The sequence below is a fragment of the Mustela putorius genome, unplaced genomic scaffold, assembly GCF_011764305.1.
Source record: "Mustela putorius furo isolate JIRA1106 unplaced genomic scaffold, ASM1176430v1.1 tig00000083_pilon_pilon_pilon, whole genome shotgun sequence".
Taxonomy (NCBI): Eukaryota; Metazoa; Chordata; class Mammalia; order Carnivora; family Mustelidae; genus Mustela; species Mustela putorius.
Window position 1 is genome coordinate 40831358 of NW_025421273.1, and position 22741 is coordinate 40854098.

The following is a 22741-nucleotide window of genomic DNA, read 5'->3' on the forward strand; positions in this document are numbered from 1 at the left end:
ATGGGGTGGGAAGGAGATTTTCAGCGGCACAGAAAAACAGAAAATACATAATGAATTTGGACCTTGTGCCATTAAAAAAAAAAAAAAAATTTATGGATTTATTTGAGAGAGAGAGCCCTTCTGCATGAGCAAGGGGGAGGGGCAGAGGGAAAGAGAAAAGCAGGCTCCCCACTAAGCAGGGCTTCATCCCAGCACCCTGGGGTCATGACCTGACCTGAAGGCAGATACTTAACCAACTGAGCCACCCAGATGCCTCTGCTATTCTTGTTTCATCTGAAACCACTGGGGGTTTTTTTGTTTGTTTGTTTGAATCTCTTAAAGCAAATCACTTAAAGCTATAGTATCCTTTTACTTGTAAAAAAAATTCTGTGTGTTTTCTAAGAGGGTAAGGATTAAAAAAAAAAACCAACAACAACAACATAGTACCATTGCTACACCAATGATATTAGCAATTATTACGTTAAAAAAAAGATTTTATTTATTTATTTGAGAGAGAGAGAAAGAGATCACAAGTAGGCAGAGAGGCAGGCAGAGGGGGGGGGGGGAGCAAGCCTCCCCCTCCCCACCAACGAGCAGAGAGCCCTACACGGGTTTGGATCCCAGGACCCTGAGATCTAGACCTGAGCTGAAGGCAGAGGCTTAACCCACTGAGCTACCCCACCTTAGCAATTATTACTTAATATCATCTACTACCAAGCCCTCTGTTTTATATTTACCTACTAACTCAATTTTCGCTGTCTGTAGTTAATATGTTCAAAAACAAGGTTTAAAAAATGCCTACACGTATTTGTGTGTGTCTCTGCCACAGCTGGCTGAATTTTCAGGGTAGGTCATGTTCTTTGTGGACTTTATTTCCATCTACCCTCAACATACTTTGGAGGTAACTCTGTCTCAGAGTTAGAGAGTGTAGATGACTTGCCTGGACTTGTCCCACCTCCTGGGGCCAGACAGAGGCTGTGTTAGGACCCAGACTTCAAAGTCATTCCTGTTTCATGCTGTTCCCTGTCCCTGTGTTCCTTGAGCAAGCCAGATCCTTGCTGACTTTACATCTGCCACTTTTATTACCATGTCATATTACCTCTCATGTTCTTTACCCCTTCAGGGTGTTTGGCAATTCCAGACCTTTCAGAGAGCCAGACTGGTTGGACTTTGTGTTGAAACCGAGCTTTTAAGTAGAGCTGCCATAACCTCCACTGGTGATTTCCTTTGTTATTTGGCATTTTTCTGCTTCTGAGGCAGAACCAGAGTTTCTCTATCATCTTGATGTTAAATGTATAGTCACTTCTGAACAGCTCGATAAGGTCCTCTGTTTAACTCATGTGGTGACAAGAGTCCATCACACCTCATTTCAGAGCAGAGATAATCGCTCTCCCTTTCATATGAGGAAGGCTCCAGCTTTCTCTGCCTTAGGTTGTAAGTTCACATTCCTTGCTTTTTGTTCATGATTTATAATTCAGATTTCCTCAAAGTATTTGCTATAGTTTTGAAAGAACAAAAATACTTTCCATATATGTTTATAGTAAAAAGTATGATTCCCAGCACATAAAAGGGAATGTTCCATAATACTGTTTTTTTCCAAATTGCAAGAGCTTCCCCCCCCACCCCTTCTTCTTTTTTAAGGATGATAACACACCAGCTTTAAATAAAATGGATTCACATGTGAGGGAGTTATTCGCTCTCTAATCTTTTCCCTGACCCTCTTCTGAGTAGATCTTGGGTTAGTGTTAGCAAATTTTTACATCTCTGTTACACAAAAGCTCCCCTGTTAACAAGCAGAGAACAATTCTTTGGCTCAGAAATCTTGGCTGGCAACAGAATTAAATAAGGTTGTTTTGGGGCGCCTGGGTGGCTCAGTGGTTTGGGCTGCTGCCTTCGGCTCGGGTCATGATCTCAGGGTCCTGGGATGGAGCCTCACATCGGGCTCCCTGCTCCGCAGGAAGCCTGCTTCCCTCTCTCTCTCTCTCTCTGCCTGCCTCTCTGCCTACTTGTGATCTCTGTCTGTCAAATAAATAAATAAAATCTTTAAAAAAAAATGTTGTTTTAATTGTATTTATTTTATAGATATAAATATATATTTATGTATAAATAAATATAAATATAACACATACTTATATTTATTATTTTTAAGGTTTCCAGGTCATTATATAACTGAAATTGTTTTTCTACTTATGACTAAAATATCAGTTTCTTTTAAAAATGTACTTGTGTAGGTTAAAAATATTTTCAAAAGAAAAATGTTAAGTAATGACAACTATTATTTTGAACATTTATTACACACAATATCTTGCTTTAAGTTACATGATAGAACTCAGTGTTTCTGGGGCACCTGGATGACTCAATGGATAGAGGATATGCCTCTTGATTTCGGGATTGTGATTTCAAGGCAACGTTGGGTGTCCAGCTTACTTAAAATCAAAAAAATAAATAAATAAATAAATAAAATAGAATTTTTAAAATTTTTTATAAAAAAGAACTCAATATTTACTTCAATAGCACTATGAAGCAGGTACTAGTATCATGGCCATTTTGTAAATGAGGAAAATGAGGTATAAAGCAAATACTTTAAGATCCCAAGTTTAATAAGTAGTATGATCAGGAGCTGAGCTAAGCTCTTTCCCTTCACCTAATCCTGGCTCCCAGTCAAGACCAGTAAAGTTGATTTTATGTGAAAGGTGAGCATAACACAAGAAGTACTAGAATTTTGGATGAACGTCTTACCTTATACTTTCAACCTTCACTTTACATGCAAGTTTTAACTTACATATTAAAAATAATGGATCTGTATTCTTACAAGTGATAGTTTAAATATTTTTGGTCAAACTATTTTACCTCTCTAAGCCTCAGTTTTCTCATTTATACAGTAGACATAACAACAACTAACTCACAAGGTTGTAGATAGAGCAGACTATACTGAGGTTATATAACGGTTAAATGGTTAGAGTAATTATCTATGGTAAGTAAGAAGAAATAGTAGCTGATATCATTATCCTGAGGCAATAGGATTTATTGTTTCAGTGAGGGCTTTAGAGAGACCTAGGATTCAAGACCGTGTTACTTTGGAAAAGTTACATCTATGAAACAGGGATGACAGTTATTCAAACTATTGTCATGGGTTTGGAATGAAATAATAATAGTTCTGTATCTGTCATTTGTCCTCCTTGGTATTCTCTGAGCTTCTTGGATCTGTGGATTCATCTCTGACATTCATTTGTGGAAATTCTCACTATTATTTCATGTAATTCTTCTGTCCCTTTATATATTTCTTCTTCTTCAGGAATTTCTATTACATGTATGGTTTATGTAGTTGTTTCGCAGTTGTTGGATGTTCTGTTTGTCTCTTTTTTTCTCTTTCATTTTTAACTTTGTGATTTCTATTGAGAGGTCCTCAAGCTCAGGAATTCCTTCCTCAGCCATGCCCATTTACTGAGATACCTATCAAAGGTATTCTTCATCTCTGTTACAGTGTTTTGGAATTCTTTTTTTTAAAGATTTTATTGATTTATCTGACAGAGAGAGATCACAAGTAGGCAGAGAGGCAGGCAGAGAGAGAGAGAGGAGGAAGCAGGCTCCCTGCTGAGCAGAGAGCCCGATGCGGGCCTCGATCCCAGGACCCTGAGATCCTGACCTGAACTGAAGGCAGTGGCAACCCACTGACCCACCCAGGCGTCCAATGTTTTGGAATTCTAACCCCAGCAGATTAGGTTCTGGTTATACAGTTTCTACCAAGCTCAGACTTTGTTAAGAAGAACAGAACTCTCTGGTGTATTTAAAAATGGCTCTTTTTCCCTTCTCCCTGTTGAGAGCAGGGGGAATTTTTTTTAGCTTTCGCTGTGACAACCTGCTTGAGGTTCATGGAAGTAAAATTCACAAACGTGTGTAAGTCCCCCTTGACTGGGTCACCCCAAAGTTTTTAACTCTTAGATCTGTCCTCATTAAGTCTCCAGCAATTTGTCAATTATAGTTCAGTTTTCCTTACCAGGCACTGGATCCGGAGGCAGTTTCTGCTCCTGGGTTTCTGCTCTGGTAAGTTGTGATTCTTTGTATTCACCTGTCAGTCTTCAGTTTCAGGGACAGAGGTCCTCCCTGTGACCTCACTTATCTGATGGATCTAAAAAGAGTTGTTGATTTTTCAGTTTGTTCAGCGTTTTTACTTACTAGGACAGAGTGGCAACTTCCAGCTTCTTACATGCTTGACTGGAAGCCAGAAGTCTAGCCGAGTTCTTCACACCAGTATGCCCTCACTCTACATCAATACTAGATCAGGTTTGATTTGGTGTTAATGTTACACCCATAACTGCCACATGAAGTTTTATGCTAACATTAATCATTTGTACCAGATTATTTCTTTGATCAATATTCTAACTTATTTACAATGAAAAGCCATTAAGAATTCCATAGACACTGTGCATTAGATAGATAGAGAATATACAATTTCCTACTATGATGCAATAAATGAACTGAAGTTAAGCAAATGGCAGTAATTACTTAGTTGCAGACGCCTCTCTGCAAGATTAAGAACAGAGTACGACTAAACAGTGAAAGCCAGCATTTAGTTAGGGGTATCTTAAAGGCTTCTGGTAAAATCTATGCTAAAGATACACATAAATATTCTAATTATATATACTTTCTTGGTCCATTATTATTCATACACTTTCACTTGGATATCTTCTGGTTACAAAATAAATAACCCATTTACTAGAAAAATCTGCAGGTATGTGGAGGTAGGAAGGGTGTGGGAGTTAGGACTGGATGGAGAAGTTGTCACCACAAGATATCATAATAGTGAACTCGTGGAGGTCTCTTTATACCGAAGTGCCATAGAGTAAATAGGAAATAATAACATCAGTATGGCATTTTTGTTTGTTATATTTCACTGACATTGATCTGCAGTCCAGGTGGCACCTGTGTTAAATGGTGCTTCAAGGGTCAGAAAGTTTTCATGTTTCTTAACATAAAAACTGGTTCTCTAGTAGAGATCCAAAAACTAGCAAACAGGTAGAAATTAAAGAGAAAACCTCTACTTATTATTTCTATATCTGCCCATAGCAATAGTATTATTGTGGGTGCTTTTAGAGTTAGAATCTGTTGCAATTTAAAATAGGATATTCCTTTTTTTTTAAAAAAATATTTTATTAATTTATTTGAGAGAGAGAAAGAGAGAGCAGGAGGAGAAGCAGAGGGAGAGGGACAAGCAAATTCTGTGCTGAGCATGGAGTCTGAGGTGAGGCTCAATCTCATGACCCTGAGATCATAACGTGAGCCGAAACCTAGAATCAGACACTCAGTGGGCGAACCACCCAGGTGCCCCCAAATAGGATATTCCTATGGGATTCAAAAATATCATATTATGTCACTGTTTCCACTTACTGCTTCAAAGTATGTGTGAAATAACGGGAAGGATTTATAATTGTTTGAGTCCTACCCTTTTTTTTTTTTTTTTACTTTTATATTAAGTTTTGTGAATTATTATGGTGGTCTCTGCAGGAATGTCTCCCCATCATCTTTGCTGAACTCCCTCGTTTGATGCAAGTTAGTCCTCGTGCACAATGATGACTTACGTTTATCAAACAAATCATCCCTAAAGGCAACAGTCCAGGCAGTTGTTTGCACTGCCTTTTTTCTCATTCTTGTTTTCCTGCACATGTTTCTAGAGTGAGGTTAACTTAATTAACACTAGCACCACCCTAAGCATCCTGAAATCTCAATATAACGAGGGTGAATCCTGGCCGAGATGGAAACATTACCTTTCTTTCTAAGCTCTGTCAGAGACTAGATAGTCAGCAGTGCCTGAGCCCAGTTTGACTGTGAGGCCACCAGGAAAGGGAAGGTCTGTATTTTTGTGTCAAGATAACACTCAGATCATGCCCTGCTTTACTATACTTATAGGATTCACTTTAGTAACAAATGGAACTTTGGACAGTCATCTATACGTTAGACTTTGGGAGATTTATTAAGCCTTTCTGCATGCCATGTGAGACTCTAGTTCTGTAAGACAGCTTTGGCCCAAAGCAAGTGGCTTTGGTTGAGTACCCACGGTGTGCAAGGAACTCAACTAAGTTATTTCATTTTATTTCAACGGAAGTGCATTATTTTATTTCACTTAAAGCTCACTACACACCTAAGAAGTACATATGATAATGATAGCAAATTTAAGGCACAAACTGAGGCACAAAAAGACTCTCAGGAACCAACAATTGACAGAGTGGGGTTTAAGCACAGACGTTCCCCAGGGCCTGCATGCTCAGGTAGCCTTGTACTAGGGAAAGAAAGTGCCAGCTTTAGAGTTAATCACAGCCAGGTTCAACCCTCCATTCACTCTCTCGGAGGTCCCAGCCATGAGACCCAACCCTCTTGAACCTTGCTATCCCCACTGGTCAGAAAGAAAATCAGTAAGAGCTCCTTCATTTTCCTCACCGTATTTTTGGCAAAGATAGATGAGACAACCAAGAAAAAAAAAAGAATTTGTAAGTAACTATGAAGCAGGATCAATTCTGAGAGTTCCAGACTTGCCTGACAAAAGGTTGCTGAGAGTCTATCAGCCTAGAAGATTATTTATATGAAAGTTGAGGTACGTTCTGGGTAAGAAATTAACCTGTGTTTACAGGTTCTGAAATAACTGAATAAATGCAATATGGCCAGACAGAATTCTATTTGCAGGGGTCAGGGTGGATTTGCTTAATACCACGCATACATATTTATATAAATATATTTATATGTATATATGTATATACACATACGTATTTATATACAGCCCCTTGAACAATGTGGGGACCGGGGTATTGGCCCTGCACAGCTGAGAATCCACATGTAACTTTTGACTCCCTCAGAACTTAACTGCTAATCACTTATTATTGATTGGATAATCAACTGCTAATATAAACAGTTGATTAACACATATTTTGTATGTTATATGGATTAATACTATATTCTTACAATGAAGGGAGCTAGAGAAAGGCAAATGTTATTAGAAAAATTATTAGGAAAAGAAAATACATTTAGTGTGCTGTGTTGTATTTATCGAAAAAAAATCCATGTGTAAGTGGATCCATGTAGTTCAAACTTGAATCATTCAAGGGTCAACTGTATATTAAGCAAATAAATATATTTTATTAAATATGTATAAATATATATTAGATATTCTATTTTAAATACACAACATATTAATATGTATTTGAAGCATCAGAAGCTATCAAAATAGAGTGCCATAGTTATTAGAGAAATCTATTTCTCAGTTTAGGCCCTCAGATGCATGATTGTGTCCTAAAGAGAAAGTTTTTAATTTAAAAATGGAAGACCTCTTTCACTAAACTCTGTGACACATCAGGGCACAAACAACATTACTGTCATGTAACAGGATGGATGGGTAGGGAGCCACTTTCTTCTTTCTGTCACACTTTACCACAGGCCCTACCTACCAGGAGGATTTAGGGCAGCCACTAGTGGAGAATGGCTTCCTGTTGGAAGAACCTAGGAACAACCATGAGCTCCGTGTGGAGCCAGTCAGGATGTGTCAGAACGACGGCAGAGTTGCAGAACAAACCCACAGCGGACCACTGGCGCGGGACAACTGTGCTTATATGACACCTCCGGAACAAAAGTGCAGTATGGGTAGAAACCATCATGGCACACTACATGGCACTGCCCATGGAAGCCCAGGAAGGGAAACTGTTGTGCCTACAAAAGGAGCGCTGGTGACTGCATTCCGTGGCTGAACACTGAGGGGTACGTAGCAGAACAGTGTGGCTGCCCAGAGGAAAGCCTGTGAGACTGCTCGGAGCACTTGGAAAGGACTGTGCCAGAAGCTAGAGTTTCTGGAGGAGGAGGTAGGCACCAGAGCCAAGTCATCTGTGTGACTCCTGGGAGGTAATTTATGGATTAGCTGTGATTATGAGTACTGTCTTACTACAGTGTTAGGTATGTAAGAAGCAAGCCAAATTTCACTTTGGTCCTGGTATTAGAAAACTTTGTCATGTTTTGAACAAAGATAGTTCTTTCATTTTTCTATGCACTTGGTAGGATCCATTTGGGATCCAGGTTGATAACCAGTGTAGATCCTAAATAATGTTTTTCTAGCCACCATACTTCAATATCAGAGTCACCCAGTTGGCTTGGTGTGAATATGGCCTTGTCTGAGGCCAAGTGAATCAATCTGTGAGCTTTTGTTTTTGTTTTTGTTTTAATCAAGCTGTGAGCTTAGTTTTTTTTTTTCTTTTATTTCAGATTAATTTACATGAACCCTAATGTTTGAGAACTACTGCTTTACTTTCTCAGTGAGGAGAAAATAAAACCCCTTTGTCAAGAGAGTGGTAGTTAGGAGCAAGGTACAGGTCTTGCAAAGAGTAGTGAAGTTTTGAACTATCCACTGAAGGGAAAGCGAGAAGAATCTTCAGGGATACACAAAAATATTGCAGAGCAGCCCAGTCCCCACAGAAACTGCAGACCTCAAATTTATGATGATAAAAATCCTTATGCTTGTTTACAGAGGGTCCTCATGGTTATGACATATTTATTGAGGTATGGTGTGGCAACTGTTTGATAAATATAAGTACTGATATAAAAGAAGATACAGAAAAGAATATAATAGTTTTTATCAGCAGCAAGTCCATAAAGAGGTATTAAAAATGATTAAAGAAGACAATTGAGGTGATGTAAACTTTATTCAATACATCATGAAGTAGACAGTGTCAGAGATCTATAAAAATGGGGTGGAAGCGGGGAGCGCCTGGGTGACTCCATGTGTTAAGTATCTGCCTTCTGCTCAGGTCATGATCTCAGGGTCCTGGGATCGAGCCCCGCATCAGGCTCTCTACTCAGCGGGGAGCCTGCTTCCTCTTCTCTCTGCCTCCCTCTCTGCCTACTTATGATCTCACTCTCTGTGTCAAATAAATAAAAACCTAAAAAAATGTGGTGGAAGGAAAGAAGTTTTTATAGGATGACTAAAGAACAAGGAAGAGACAAATGGAAAACATCTGATTGTCTGTGGTCACATAGTTGCTCTTGTTTGAAGTGAGAGGCCCAAAGTTGCCCTGGCCTTTGAGGACTGGCTGGATGAATATACTGGATTTCTGCTCAGCAGAGCATTTACAGGGACACAAAAATTAATTAAGTTTTGGTTTTCTGACCTTGCACCCTGGGCAGAAGCACCTCCATCCTCCATCATGGCCTAAAGATTTATTTAAAAAGAGGCACTAGGATGCCTGGTTGGCTCAGTTGGTTGAATGTCTGCGTTTGGCTCTGATCATGATTCCAGGGTCCTGGGATCGAGCCATGCATTGGGTTCCCTGCTCAGCGGGGAAACTTGTATCTCCCTCTGTCTGCAGCTCCCCCTTTTTGTGTTCCCTTTCTCTCCCTGTCTCTCCCTATCAAACAAACAATCTTAAAATTTTTGTATAAAAAATAAAAAACAAACAAAGGCACAGACATGTCTTGAAAGGGGCCTCAACATGCAGAGCTCTGGTTGACAGCTCGGTCTCCGTTATGCTGCTGCTTCTTTGCTCACATTGATACTATAGTTCTGGGGTAGCAGGAAAAAGGCAGCCCTTGATCATCATCAAACCATTAAGCAAGTCCAAACTATCAGACCTCATTGAGTCTAAGGAAGATTTCAAGCAATTCCTGCTTCCAATCATCAGCAAGATGCAGGAGGACATTCCAATTTGCTCTCACGTGCAAGCAAGAGCTTATATGGAGAATAGGAGGCCGCTGTGGAAAATGGACAGTCTGCTCATTCAAATAAAAACCATATAAAGGCCTCGAGGAAAGCACCCTGGATCATTTTTAGAATCCAAAAGACAGAGTGCAGGAGTGACCAAATAATGTGAAGAAGGCCAAAGAGAAGGCCCAAGAGATTCTAAAGATGGCAGTGAGGCATTGATTAACCTAGTCTAGGAGATAGAGAAAAGCAAATAAGTCACCTTGGAGGATCAGAAGTTTCCAGCCAGTGGTTTCTGGTCAAATGATGGAGATTGGCAGACACCATAGAGACGCTGGAAGTAGAGAGCCTTTTGTGTTTTCTTCCTCTTTCTCTCCTTTTTTCTCTTCTCTGTCTACATGTTATCCTCACTTATACTACGGTTCTATAACGGTTGGTCTGTGGTTGATGACTTCAGTATGAATTTGGATTGTTAAATGTTTGTTTGGGGAGGTAACTTTTTTTTGTCTTTTTTGAAAATGTTCTCACACAAGAGAATGAAGGCCTCGACTGTAAACTCATGCAGGAGTTGCACAGATATCTAGACTTCGGTTATTTCTAAATGTCGAGGTGCTTTGCCCTTTTGTGTGTGACCGGATAGCTCCCCCAGAACTTTGGGTCTGGATGTGACTTGTAAGACTCAGAATTGGGTTTCTCCAGCTCTGGAGGTGCTGAAGGAGCTACGTGACTGCTAGAAGACAGCCCCACACAGCAAGGGCTAACGAAGCTGAACGAGGGACAGACAACAGCTGGCGATGTGAATGGGGCTGATAGGGCTAGGATGGATGAATCGGAAGGAGCAGAGAATGGTATTGCCTATATTTTGAGACTTTAATTTCTGGGTGAGGCCAAAGGAGGAGAGATATGTTTTGTACAAAATTTGTATTTCAGTGACACATTAACTGACATAACCGTTTGGTCCACTTGCTTGGAGAACCTAACTCAGCTTTGTTTTACATGGAACCTAGAACAGAAGACACGATCTTCATATTCTATACAGGGTGATGGAATCCCCCGATGCATTTCAGGGATTCTGGACATAGGATGAAAGAGATATTTACAAAGGCTGTTGAGGGTTGGGGAAGAAAAGTGAGGACTGTCTACTTTGGACCCTACACTGAATAGGGAATAGGTATCTTCAAGGTTCTGTGAGTAGTCCAGCCTTAAGTTCATTTACATAGCAGAACTGATAAGTATTTGGGGTCAAAACCTTACTAGGAAGGGAAAAAAGGTTGCCATATTAACAAAGCTATTCATTTGCTTGAAAAAGAAAAAGGATACATTAGAGTGCTGAAAGCCAAACTGGGGAAAGAAAACAGACATATATGAATGGTATTAGCAATAACACAAGACAACATTATGTTAAAAGATAAATTAAGTGATAGTACCTAATTCCTAAATATGAAAGCAGGGACTAGAGCAGTTGATAAAAGAAGTGAAATATGACAGCTGCCTTAAAAATATGGTAGGATTTGTAGGAGGAGATCATTCACGTCAAGAGAAGATAACGTCCTATAAACAGTTTATACTACCCTATGTGTATAATGCCATTTCTAGCACTGTAAAGAATTAATATAGGAACAAGATGTTTTTTGGCTCTCAAAGACATTCCAATCTAATAAATAGAGGTTTATAATAAATAGAGGTTCATAGCAGGTTCTTAGAGTGGTAAAAAGCATAATGAAGGGAAACTTTTGAAGGTGCCTTGGGAAATAATGTTGAGTAAAATAATAAATATGCTCAAGTCCTGTTTTTTTGGGGGGTTGCACAAAAAAGATCAGGATGCTACATATATGAGCTCAACTAAAAAATGGTTTGCTTGAGATGCCTGGGTGGATCAGTGGGTTAAGCCTCTGCCTTCGGCTCAGGTCATGATCCCAGGGTGCTGGGATTGAGCCCCACATCGGGCTCTCTGCTCAGCGGGGAGCCTGCTTCTTCCTCTCTCTCTGCCTGCCTCTCTGCCTACTTATAATCTCTCTCTCTGTCCAATAAATAAATAAAATTTTAAAAAAATGGTTTGCTTGGTTTTAAGAATTCAGTAAGAGGGTTGTATTTAGGCAACATGGAAAGATTAATAATTGAAGGAGTCTTAACAACAGTGGCCTATAAAACTCAAGACACAATGCCATTTCAGGTGTGAATGGATTTCTTGGCTTCCAATTTTTTTTTTTAACCAGTTTTAAGTTAATGAGACCTGCACTGCATGTAGCAGTATAAATAAGACACAGTTGTATGTATCTGAATTACTTATCATTTTATACTTATGCCTTTTCGAGGCTAATGGTGAAGGGAAAGCTGCTACTTACACCCCACTACACTCTTTTACAGGGTAGGTGTGTTTTATAGAGCAGTAGGGAGCCAGGTTTAGATTTTGCCAACAATCTCCCTGAGTAATGACATTTTGAACATGGCATTTAAGAAATTGTATTCAGCAAAATAAAATACACACTATTAATATAAAAGCAGGCAATCTTAGAATAGAGAACATTCCTTTACCAAATAGTAGAAGCTGAGAAGAAGCAACAGAATGATTCCTTTGGATTAGAACAGGGAAGAGAGGGAAGAGAGAAGTAGGACACAATTAGAGTCAGGGCCACCAAGGAGGCATCCAGGAAGCCAAACACCCCACTGCGAATCTGGAAATCTGTGGGAGGGACATAGGACAAGCAGAAGCTTCCCTGTTCTTCCTGGAGCTGACCTTGAGAACTAGTGGGATTTGAAAGGTGATGTGCAAGGCAAAAATAGTGCAGACAAAAATCATGCGCAAAAAAAAAAAAAAAAAAAAAAAAGGAAGAAAAAGGAGGGAAAGGGAGCACTCAACATCCCTGATGAAGAGGCCAAGTGGGAGACCAGCATAGTGCCTTCAAGGCTAAAAGTCTAAGAGGCAGAGATTTCCATGCTGCTCCAACTCACTACACTTATGGTCGGTGTCAGAACTGGGCTTGAATTTTCATGTATTTGAAAAAGTGCATGTTCTTAAACACTAGAATCATACTCTATGAGACATTTCTGAAGAAAGAAAGACTGAGGGGGGAAATTATTTATACAAAAAAGAAACACAGTGTCTTTTGTCTCAGGCTCAATCCAGGCCATGTGCCCTTTGATGGGAAAGACAGACTCTCCTTCACTTGCTTAGGTTTAAGCACATAATTGATTTTTAAAAACTTACATGTATTTACTTTGCAATTCCACAGTATTAATATACTTGAACCTTTGTGGTTCTTATTTTAGTTCCTTGTTTCCCCTCATTAAAACTTCTTAATGGAAAATGTATAAACATGTTTATGTGATGTCTATGACAGGAATATCTACAGAATACGACATTCAGATTTAGCCACTTAGACTGAAATCTCCCTATGAACCACCAGTGAGCTACATGTTAGGGTAACACACTCAGATTATCCTTGTATCATTGTTATGAAGCAAGGATTTAAAAGGAGTTTTTATTTTGAAAAGTATTGAAGCTTATGTGAGGACTATCTTTGATCAGGCACTTGGCAATTCAATAGTTTAGAGAGGAAAATATTCAAATGTAAGAAAAATTTCACCTCTTATCTTAAATGGTAGAGGCATTTGTGCTTGAGAAATTCTTATAGGAGTGAGGCATTTATACCTAATGACTTTTTCACAATAAAAATTGGCGTCCTTAAATATTGTATGAATACATTGTCATTAAAAATTAACTTTGAAGGAAGCCTGGGTGGCTCAGTCCTTAAGCATCTATCTTTAGCTCAGGTCATGATCCGTAGGTCCTGGGATTGAGTCCTGCATCGGTTCCCTGCTCAGTGGGGAGCCTGCTTCTCCCTCTGCCAGCTGCTCCCCCTGCTGTGGTCCCTCTCTCGCTGTCTCTCTCTCTCTCTCTGTCAAATAAATAAATAAAATCTTTTAAAAAATTAACTTTGAGGAGCACCAGGGTATCTCAATGGGTGAAGTGCTTGCCTTCAGCTCAGGTCATGATCTTGGGGTTCTGGATTGAGTTCCCTGTCAGGCTCCCAGTTCAGTGGAGAGTCTCCCTCTCCTGCCTCTCCATTGTGCTTTCTCTCTCTCTTCTCAAATAAATAAATAAAATATTTTTAAAAATTAACTTTGATTACCAGTCTTAATTTTCTGAAATTCTGTATGGATTCTAATATATTAGTTCATATGCTTTTATGTGTGTATTATTTTGACCATCTGGACAATATTAATGAGAACTATTAGCTCCTCAACAACTTTATTGTTCACAGCAGTACCTTAAGTAGGATCACTGAAATATTCTTTACAGTGCATACATGCAAAATTGTTTCCACTGTAAATTACTACTGTAGCATTTTCTGTCACAAATGCATGTGCAAACGTGGAAATCTATGTCAGGTTTCATAGGCAACCTTTTAAAAACCTACCTGAAATTTGGAAAATTATCTGTAGAAGGTATTTTTTCCTTCAGGATTATCTGTATTTTCCAAAACTTTCCAAAAATTAAAAGGTATTTAAACTTACTCTATGGGGGGGGGAGGGTTTTATTGAAATAATTATGGATTCCTAGGAAGTTGGAAAATAGAGTACAGAGAGGTCTGAGGTAACCTTTACTACATTCTCCTTAGCGGTTACATTTTACATAACTACACCACAACATCAAAACCAAAAAGTTGACATGGATATAATGTGTGTATATAGTTCTAGGCCATTTTATCTTATGTATAGATTGTGTAACCCTTGCATTCAAGATACAGAACTATTTTATCACCACAAAGATCTCCCTTGTGCTACTTGCTTAAATTGCTATTTCTCTCTCTCTCTCTCTCTCTCTCTCTCCCTCCCTCCCTCCCTCTCTTTTTGTGAGGTTTAAGCACATAGTTGATTTTTTTTTATCATTTTATCATTTTTATAATTTTATACCGATTTATTTATCTGATGCTTTATGGTCATCTCCCAGCATCCATAACTCCTGGCAATTTCTAATCTATTCTCCATCTCTATAATTCTGTAATTCCAAGAATGTGGTATAGATGGAATCATAGAATATAAGATCTTTTAAGACTGGAGTTTTTCACTCAACCATTGGGGAGAGGACCATGGAAATTGTTGCTTGTATCAGTGATCGGTCCCTTTTATTACTGAAGAGCACCCCATAGTGTGAATGTCCCATAGTTTGTTTAACCATTCACTACTCCAGGAATTGTGAATTGTTTCCATTTTGGGGCTGTTACAAACAAAGCTCTTATGAACATTTGTATACAGGTTTTTGAGATTTTTTCTTTCAATAAATCACATTTCAGAGCTGAGACCAGAGAGATAAATAAATTATAATAAATAAAGTAATGATTATATATTTGAATAGTCTTGACAAAATACTGGCTTTAAAATAATATCTGCACAAAAACATGATTATTTTTGGCATGATGTATGCACATTGACTCACTCATTCATTCTTGAAAATTATTGATAGAGAACTCAGGACTTGTGCTGAGTGCTGGGGCAAGTTGCCTTCCCCATCAGGGCTTTTATAAAATAATGCCTTTGCTGCATACAGGTAGCTTGCTCTTATGTTCGTTGGTTTTCACAGTTTCAAATTTTAGCTGGAAAATATTTATTCCGAGTTAACGTGACTGCTATGCTAATATTTAAACGTGTAGTCTTAAATTTAAATTCGCTGAAAGATTTGGGTTAATATATTTTGTCTTACCTTAGGAAAAGCAATTGCCAAGCATGCATACACAAATATACAATCTACTTTTGCAAGGTGTGCAATTCAGTACTTCTTTCAAATAGGGGTGAGGTTCAGATGGATTTTTACTTGTAGCCTGTTCACAAATTAATGAATTCTTCTGCTTATTCTGTGTCCTTTTTCTCCCATAGCATAAAAAATTGATCAACCGTCCACAGAGTACCAAAATAATTTCTACTGATCCTGTAGGTAAGAAATATTTGCTTAGTCCTCCTTACACGGGCATTATTTTTCCTCTTATATTTTATACTATGTGGATTGTGTAAAAAAAAAGGGTGGAGAAAGTGACTTTGCAATTAACGAATAATTACATTCATCAGCCTAATAAATGAGTTTTCCTTTGGAAATCATACACATATAAACCAAAATATTCTCAAATATGGGTGTAATTAAAATTGTTAAAATCTCTAAGAAATATGAGCCCTGCTAAGATAATATTAATTGCTTGGTTTGGTAAATAAACAACTACAGTTTGTTCTGAAATGTTGACAATTAATTCATGGATCTAAGTGTGGTCACTTCAACTCTACATTCAAGGCCAATAGCTTTTAAATAGAGGTATGTTGGTATGAAATCACAAAAAAAGAAACATTTAATAGTTGATTGTGGGTATACATAATTCTATTATATAACAATGATGTGGACTTCAAGGTAGAATTTGACATTTTTTAAAAGATTTTATTTATTCATTTGACAGAGAGAGATCACAAATAGGCGGAGAAGTAGGCAGAGAGAGAGGGAGGAAGCAGGCTCCCTGCCGAGCAGAAAGCCCGATGTAGGGCTCTATTCCAGGACCCTGGGATCATGACCTGAGCCGAAGGCAGAGGCTTTATCTCACTGAGCCACCCAGGTGCCCCAGAATTTGACATTTTTATTCTATTTTAGCTTTTGAAACAATCATTTCATAATGTTAATGGTCACAAAATAATTATTGGTCTTCAAATAATTTATTATTTGATCTTGGTCTTCAAAAGATACCAATGCTTTGACTACAGTGTCGGGCCACCACTGACGGCACAGAGTTTCATTCAGGGGTTATCTGTATGGATTGTATGTGCAGGCTTTACCCAATTACATTAGATGTGAGAATAGGCATAAACCTTAGTGTTATACCCCATCTCAGAGACAATAAAAACCATTTCAAACAAAGAACAGGTGATGTAGAAAAACTCAATTAAACCTACCAAAGCCCAAACTGAGAAAACCCCGCAAAGCAAATCTAAAACAACAACAACAACAAAAACAACAAAACAGCAGTAGTGGGACACCTGGATGGCTCAGTTGGTTCAGTGTTGGCTTCAGCTCAGGTCATGGTGTTGGGGTCCTGGGATGGAGCCGGCATCAGCTCCCTTCTTGGTGCGGGAGGTGGGAGGTGGGGCATGGATATGTATGTGTGTGTGGGGGGGTCTGCTTCTCCCTCTCCCTTCGCCCCTCCCCTTGTTTCTGCTCACTCTGTTTTTCTCTCAATTAAACAAATAAAATCTTGAGCAGCAGCAACAACAACAACAAAAACCGAAAACGGAAACAAAACCCAGCTGTAGTATTTGAAAACCTGGCAAGTTTTGTAGGGTTGCTACCTCTTGAAGAATTTGATGTCTACAGAAAAGCACTCTCTTTGCCATTGCCAACAACCAGCGGAGAGCGCAAGAGTGCAATCATCCCTCCTGTGTGTAGAGGAAGTCCTAGGTTGTGATGGTGTGAGGTCTCTCACAACCAAGCCGCTGCAGGAAGGATGGTGGTAAGCGAGGTCAGAGCAGGACAAAACTGTGAGAAGTTTTAAATGCCAAGAGAGGACATTCAGACAGTAGGAGGAGCCGCTATGAAACTTACTAACAAGGAATGGGTGAGACTTTGAAAACTGTTCAATGTATAGAGGACTGAAGTGGGTCGCAACTGATAGCAGGGATAGGAGTTAAAGTCCTGGTTCGCGATACCCCAGAAAAGAGAGGTGGAGCATGACTGAGATTGTCAGTTAGGCTGGCAAGGAGGGGAAGTATCTGAGGTAGGTTTAGAGTTAGGACATGGGTGTGGGGATAAGAAATAAGCATTGAGAAATTTGAATAATGTAACATGTTTCAGCTCACTCAGCAGAGTGGTCACATTCACTAAGAAGTGCGTAGGGTGAAGGAAGAATCTAGTTAGAAAAAGGGCGAAGTTGATTTTTGACTTTAGAAACCTGTAGCTTGAATTGGCTGTGATATATACTGGTACAGACAATTAGGAGATGGATATTGCAAATGCCCTCCAAGATTTAGGGAGACAAAGCCAAAGATAAAGGTATAGCCGAGCTGGGATATTCCTTTCCTTTTCTTTTCTTTTTTTTTTTTTTAAGATTTTATTTATGCGAGAAAGGCCGAGCACAAGTGGGGTTGGAGGGAAGGGTAGAAGGAAAAGGAGAAGCAGAGTCCCCACTGAGCAGGGAGTCCACCACAGGACTTGATCCCAGGACCCTGAGAGCATGACCTGAACAAACTCATTGGGGGGAGAGGACAGAGAAAAAAGAGGCCTGAGAGAGGAAGTAGTAATTCATCAGAATCAGGAGGATGAGAGTCAACAGAGGGGAAAGAGAGGGAGGAGGAGAACCAGGACAGGCCGTAGAACCCAGGGGAAGGAGCGAAATGCTTTCTGGAAATCAGAGAAGCTGCAGACGGAGAGTCGTTAGCTCTGAGTCATAATCAGGAGGGTACTAGGAAGATCAGAAAGAGGATTCCACAGAGTTATAACCGATAGCATATCACCTGTAAAACAAGGGCTTGCGGAGTGAGCCGAAATGATGAACTTGTGGCACTGAGTTTACATTAGGCATAAAAATATCTTATGGTTAAAGGGAAGATGGGGAAAGCCTGGTGGCTTGAAACAGTAGCAGAAGCAAGGAAAGGGGAGGCTTGAAGCATGGTAAGGAGGAGACTGAAGGAACAGGTGTGAAGGGAAATTACTTGGTGAAGAACACTGTAGGGGGGACGCCTGGGTGGCTCAGTTGGTTAAGCGGCGGCCTTGGCCTTCGGCTCAGGTCATGATCCCAGCGTCCGGGGATCGAGTCCCACATCTGGCTCCTTGCTCGGCAGGGAGCCTGCTTCTCCCTCTGACTCTGCCTGCCATTCCGTCTGATTCCGTCTGCTTGTGCTTGCTCTCTCTCCCTCTCTCTCTCTGACAAATAAATAAAATCTTACAAAAAAAAAAAAAAAGAACACTGTAGGGAATGGAATCTGGCAAACATGGAGGAGTGAGATTTTATAAGACGGTGATTTCTACCTGAAAATGAGCTTTAAGAGAACTCACGTCAAATGAATTTGGGTGAATTAGGAGAAACAGACATTGGCTGAGTGAAACAGAAGGTGAGTGGGATTCGGGCTTAAAGATGCTGGAAAAGTTTTTGGTCATTGCTGGGAAAATTTTAAATTGCATTTAGGAAAAAAAAATTTTAATGGGTGGGTTCACTGCTATAAAGGCTTGACTGGTATACAGAACACAGGGCTAGTTGATGACATTTGGCATAGTTTCATAACCCTGGAGATCTCAGTAGTTGAATGCAGGGTGAGTAAAGCAGGATTGACAGTTGGTAAATTAATAACAATGAAAACTAAAACGGACAACAGATTCCAAGATGGCTGCAAGGCGGTTGTTGATGTACATAGCTGATCATGGGGAACAGCCCGAGCTTCTGATAGTAAGAGGTATGCAAGACTCAGTAGAGATGAGTGATGGGCATCCAAGGACTCGCTGTGTCAGTGACAGGGGCAAGAAGCGTATTAAGTGACAGGGGCAGAGCTGTGGAAGTTTAGGAAGTAGTGGTCAGCCATAATATTGAGAAACTGATCCCTTGGAGGGAGATAAAACATGAGTATTGGCCGTGAAAGTCAGTTTCTTATGTGGAATCACAGCACAGGTCACTGAAGTCGACAAGATTAAGGAACCATGTGGTCAGATGTATGACTGGGTATCAATAGGGTTACTGATGCTGCCGTCAGCCAATGGCAGGAGAGAGGTGGTGTGGATGGGGACAGGAAGGCCTCCTCATTCATGAGCCTATAGTGCAGGGTGGAAGCAGAATGCAGATTTGAAGAATGAAGCGTGAGGATGTGTGGACTCCATTTCCTGAGTAGCTTTCCTAGAAAAGTGGCATGATTCACAAATTTATGTGCAATTTCTGTGAATGGGTAGGGAGAAGGAATCGTGGAATCAAAGATGGCAGATGCAGAATTCTTGCTCCACATCAGACGAGGCAAGAGTTAGCTGGAGAGTGGTGCAGGCTGGGGCAGAGAGGCAGGGGGATGGGAGGTTCAGGGGCTTGACTGAGCGTGATGGCTCAGAGTTACCCAATGAAAAAGAAACTTTAACAGCCAAACAACAGAAAAATGGCATCATGAGTTTAGTTGGTAGACACAGGTCACAGGATAAGGGAAGAGGTATACTGAAATACAGGATGCATTCAAAGGAGATATTTGTGGGGGCGCCTGGGTGGCTCAGTGGGTTGGGCCGCTGCCTTCGGCTCAGGTCATGATCTCAGAGTCCTGGGATCGAGTCCCACATCGGGCTCTCTGCTCAGCAGAGAGCCTGCTTTCCTCTCTCTATCTGCCTGCCTCTCCATCTACTTGTGATTTCTCTCTGTCAAATAAATAAAATCTTTAAAAAAAAAAAAAAAAGGAGATATTTGTGGCTGTAAATGGTCCAGAGGCCAGGGGAAATGTTTTGGTCTAAAGGACTGTCCACAGAACTGCTCTTTGGTTTGAATCTTGGTGACTTTGTGTGTGTGTATATTTGGGGTTGGTGGTGAGAGCATTATGTAGTTGCGGTTACAATTTATGCATCAGATTAGTACTAACTAAGAAAACATTTTTTGAGCCCAGGAGTCTCCTTTAACATAGTGCTACTCAAAGTATGGTTGGGGACCCCAGTGTTAGCATCATCTCAGAGTTTGTTTAAAATGCACAATTTTTTTTAAGATTTTATTTGTTTATTTGACAGAGAGAGACAGAGAGATCACAAGTAGGCAGAGAAAGAGGGGGAAGCAAGCTCCCCGCCAAGGAGAGAGCCCTATGTGGGGCTCCATCCCAGGACCCTGAGATCATGACGTGGGCTGAAGGCAGAGGCTTAACCCACTGAGCCACCCAGGCACCCCTAAAATGCCCAATTTTACTTCTACCCTAGTTTTACTTAATTGGACTATCTGGGGCAGAGTGTAAAATTCATTTCACGAACCATCCTGGATCTCAGGGGAGTTAAAAATCTGAGAAGCAATTCTAGTCCTTGTTAATCAGTCGTTCCTTCAGGCGAAGACCCCAGAAATGCCAGGGACCCAAAGTTTTTCACTTGTCCACTGGGGGTGGGTCCAGATCTTTCCACCGTTCAGAGGCCAAAGCAGAGAGCCCTCAGAGTTCCCGGGAGCAGGTGTGGAGGGTGAGATCAGCACTGCCGCGGGGAAAGAGTCCTGATGCCGCGTGTTCTGCGTGTGCCGGCAGGTGCCCTGTGGGATAACCTGCTGCACTGGCTGGCCGAGGAGCTCTCGGAAGAAAACGCCGCGCGCCTCTCCTCGTCCCTCCCGGTTCGCCGCAGCACCGTTGAGCTCATCAGACTGAAGAGCCCTGGTGACCTCACAGAACAGATCCACGAGCTTCTTTGCTTCTGGAAAAAGTCACTCCCCAAATCCACCGATAAAGTTCGCCTTCTGGCTCGTCACCTCCGCCAGATCGGCAGGAGGGATCTCGCCGAAGAGCTCAAATTCAAGTGGGAACAGAAGGTGTTCACGGAGCCCCAGCAGTGGTTTGACAAGACGGAGTGACACCCGCTCGTTCTTTCTTTTGTCCTAGGGAAGGGCCATAGCTGCTTTGAAGGAGGTTTCTGTCAACATCTTACTAGCGAGTTTCCAAGTCAAGTTGCTTGAGCTGAGACTCTGATGGATGTGCTAGTTGAGACAGTGGAAGAGCACTAATCAGATCATAAAAAGCGTTCTCGGGTTTGAGGGCTCCTTCGTGGCTCAGAGATGTACCTTCTGCAAGACTTACTGTCTTGAGTTCAGCCAAGTTTAATAGCATTTGTAATAGAGTTTGCTGTGTTTCCATTTTAATGCAGAGGTTGTTTTCTAAGTGGGAAGGAAAGAGATGATATACAAAATCCCTTTTTTTATTGTTATCTACATAAAAGCAAACCAGTTATGCAGGACTCCAAGCAAGTAATTCACGTTATGCATATACTGTGGAACCCGCAGTTAACAATACCAAATAAATTGAGTTGCAGAGACCTGATGCTGATGATAGTAAATCAGTAAGGAAACAAATAAGCTTGAAATAAATTAAAAATAGAGTAACATCGGCCATTTGCTGCCACATCATATTCTTTTATTTAAAAAAAAAATAGGATCTCAGGGTAGGGAAAAATCTCATATTTTATTATTAGTAAAATGAGGTAGTGCAGAGAAAGTGAAAGACCAGTGAAGGGATTTAGGGCGTTTTAATGTAGGAAAACAACGTACTTTTAAATCAGTTTTCATAGAAACCTTATTGTATAAGCCCTATATGTTCATGGTTAAAAAATACTGTAAAAAACACACAACTGAAAGAAAAAAAAATTACCTAAAGCCCCTTCATCTTTGATAATCCCTGTTAACGTCTAGCGTATAAACTTTGGGACTTCAGCTTTAGCTAAAACAATGTGATATGAATGGGTTATTATAGTCGTATTACCATTTCATTAAGGTGAGACCATCACGGCCTTGGCTTGTCAGCATCAGTGGTATTAATTTTGATTACTGAATACCAGAAAATTTAATGAAATCACATGAAAAATTAAACACTCATGTGGCTCTGAATTTCAAAGACAAGATTTCCTTCTACCAATTAACCAAGGTCTTAGATATCTACTTGGCTACATATTGAACAAAGAGGATTCCAATTTTCAAATATATTACTATTAAGACACATTTTGGTCATCAAGATATGTATTACTTTTACATGTTTCTAGAAAGGTACAATATTTTTCATGTGCTCTTGGAATGAAGAAAACAAACTGAAATGTTCATTGTTTTTCTGAATACAAAGTAGCAGAGAAGTAGAGTTGTTTATCGCCTGGAGTGAGCCAGACACTTTACCTTTAGCCCTTTACGAGCATGAACTGATTGAATCCTCCTGACTCCACTATGAGGTAGTACATTGTTCCAACTTACAGGAGAGGAAAGGAGTTTCCAAAGATTGCCTTGCCTAAGGTCATAAGTGAGTGACATAACCAGGATCCTTGTTCCAACACTCAAGATTACTATTATGAACATTTTGGGGTATTTTCTTCCAGTTTTTCTTTTTTTCCTAGAAGGAAATATTTCTATTGCTATGTGTATAGATGTATAAATATAC

At 40.1% G+C, this 22741-nt stretch overlaps 1 protein-coding gene across 1 annotated transcript in view; it reads left to right on the forward strand.

Annotated features, from left to right (window-relative positions):
* The window catches only part of DTHD1 (death domain containing 1), a 79986-nt gene extending 58284 nt beyond the window's left edge, over positions 1–21702 (forward strand). The window contains exons 10-11 of the mRNA XM_045076353.1: positions 15530–15587; positions 20858–21702. Of these exons, the coding sequence (XP_044932288.1) occupies positions 15530–15587; positions 20858–21177 (378 nt within the window). The 3' untranslated portion in view covers positions 21178–21702. The remainder of the gene's footprint in view (positions 1–15529; positions 15588–20857) is intronic.
* The last annotated feature ends 1039 nt before the right edge of the window (positions 21703–22741 follow it).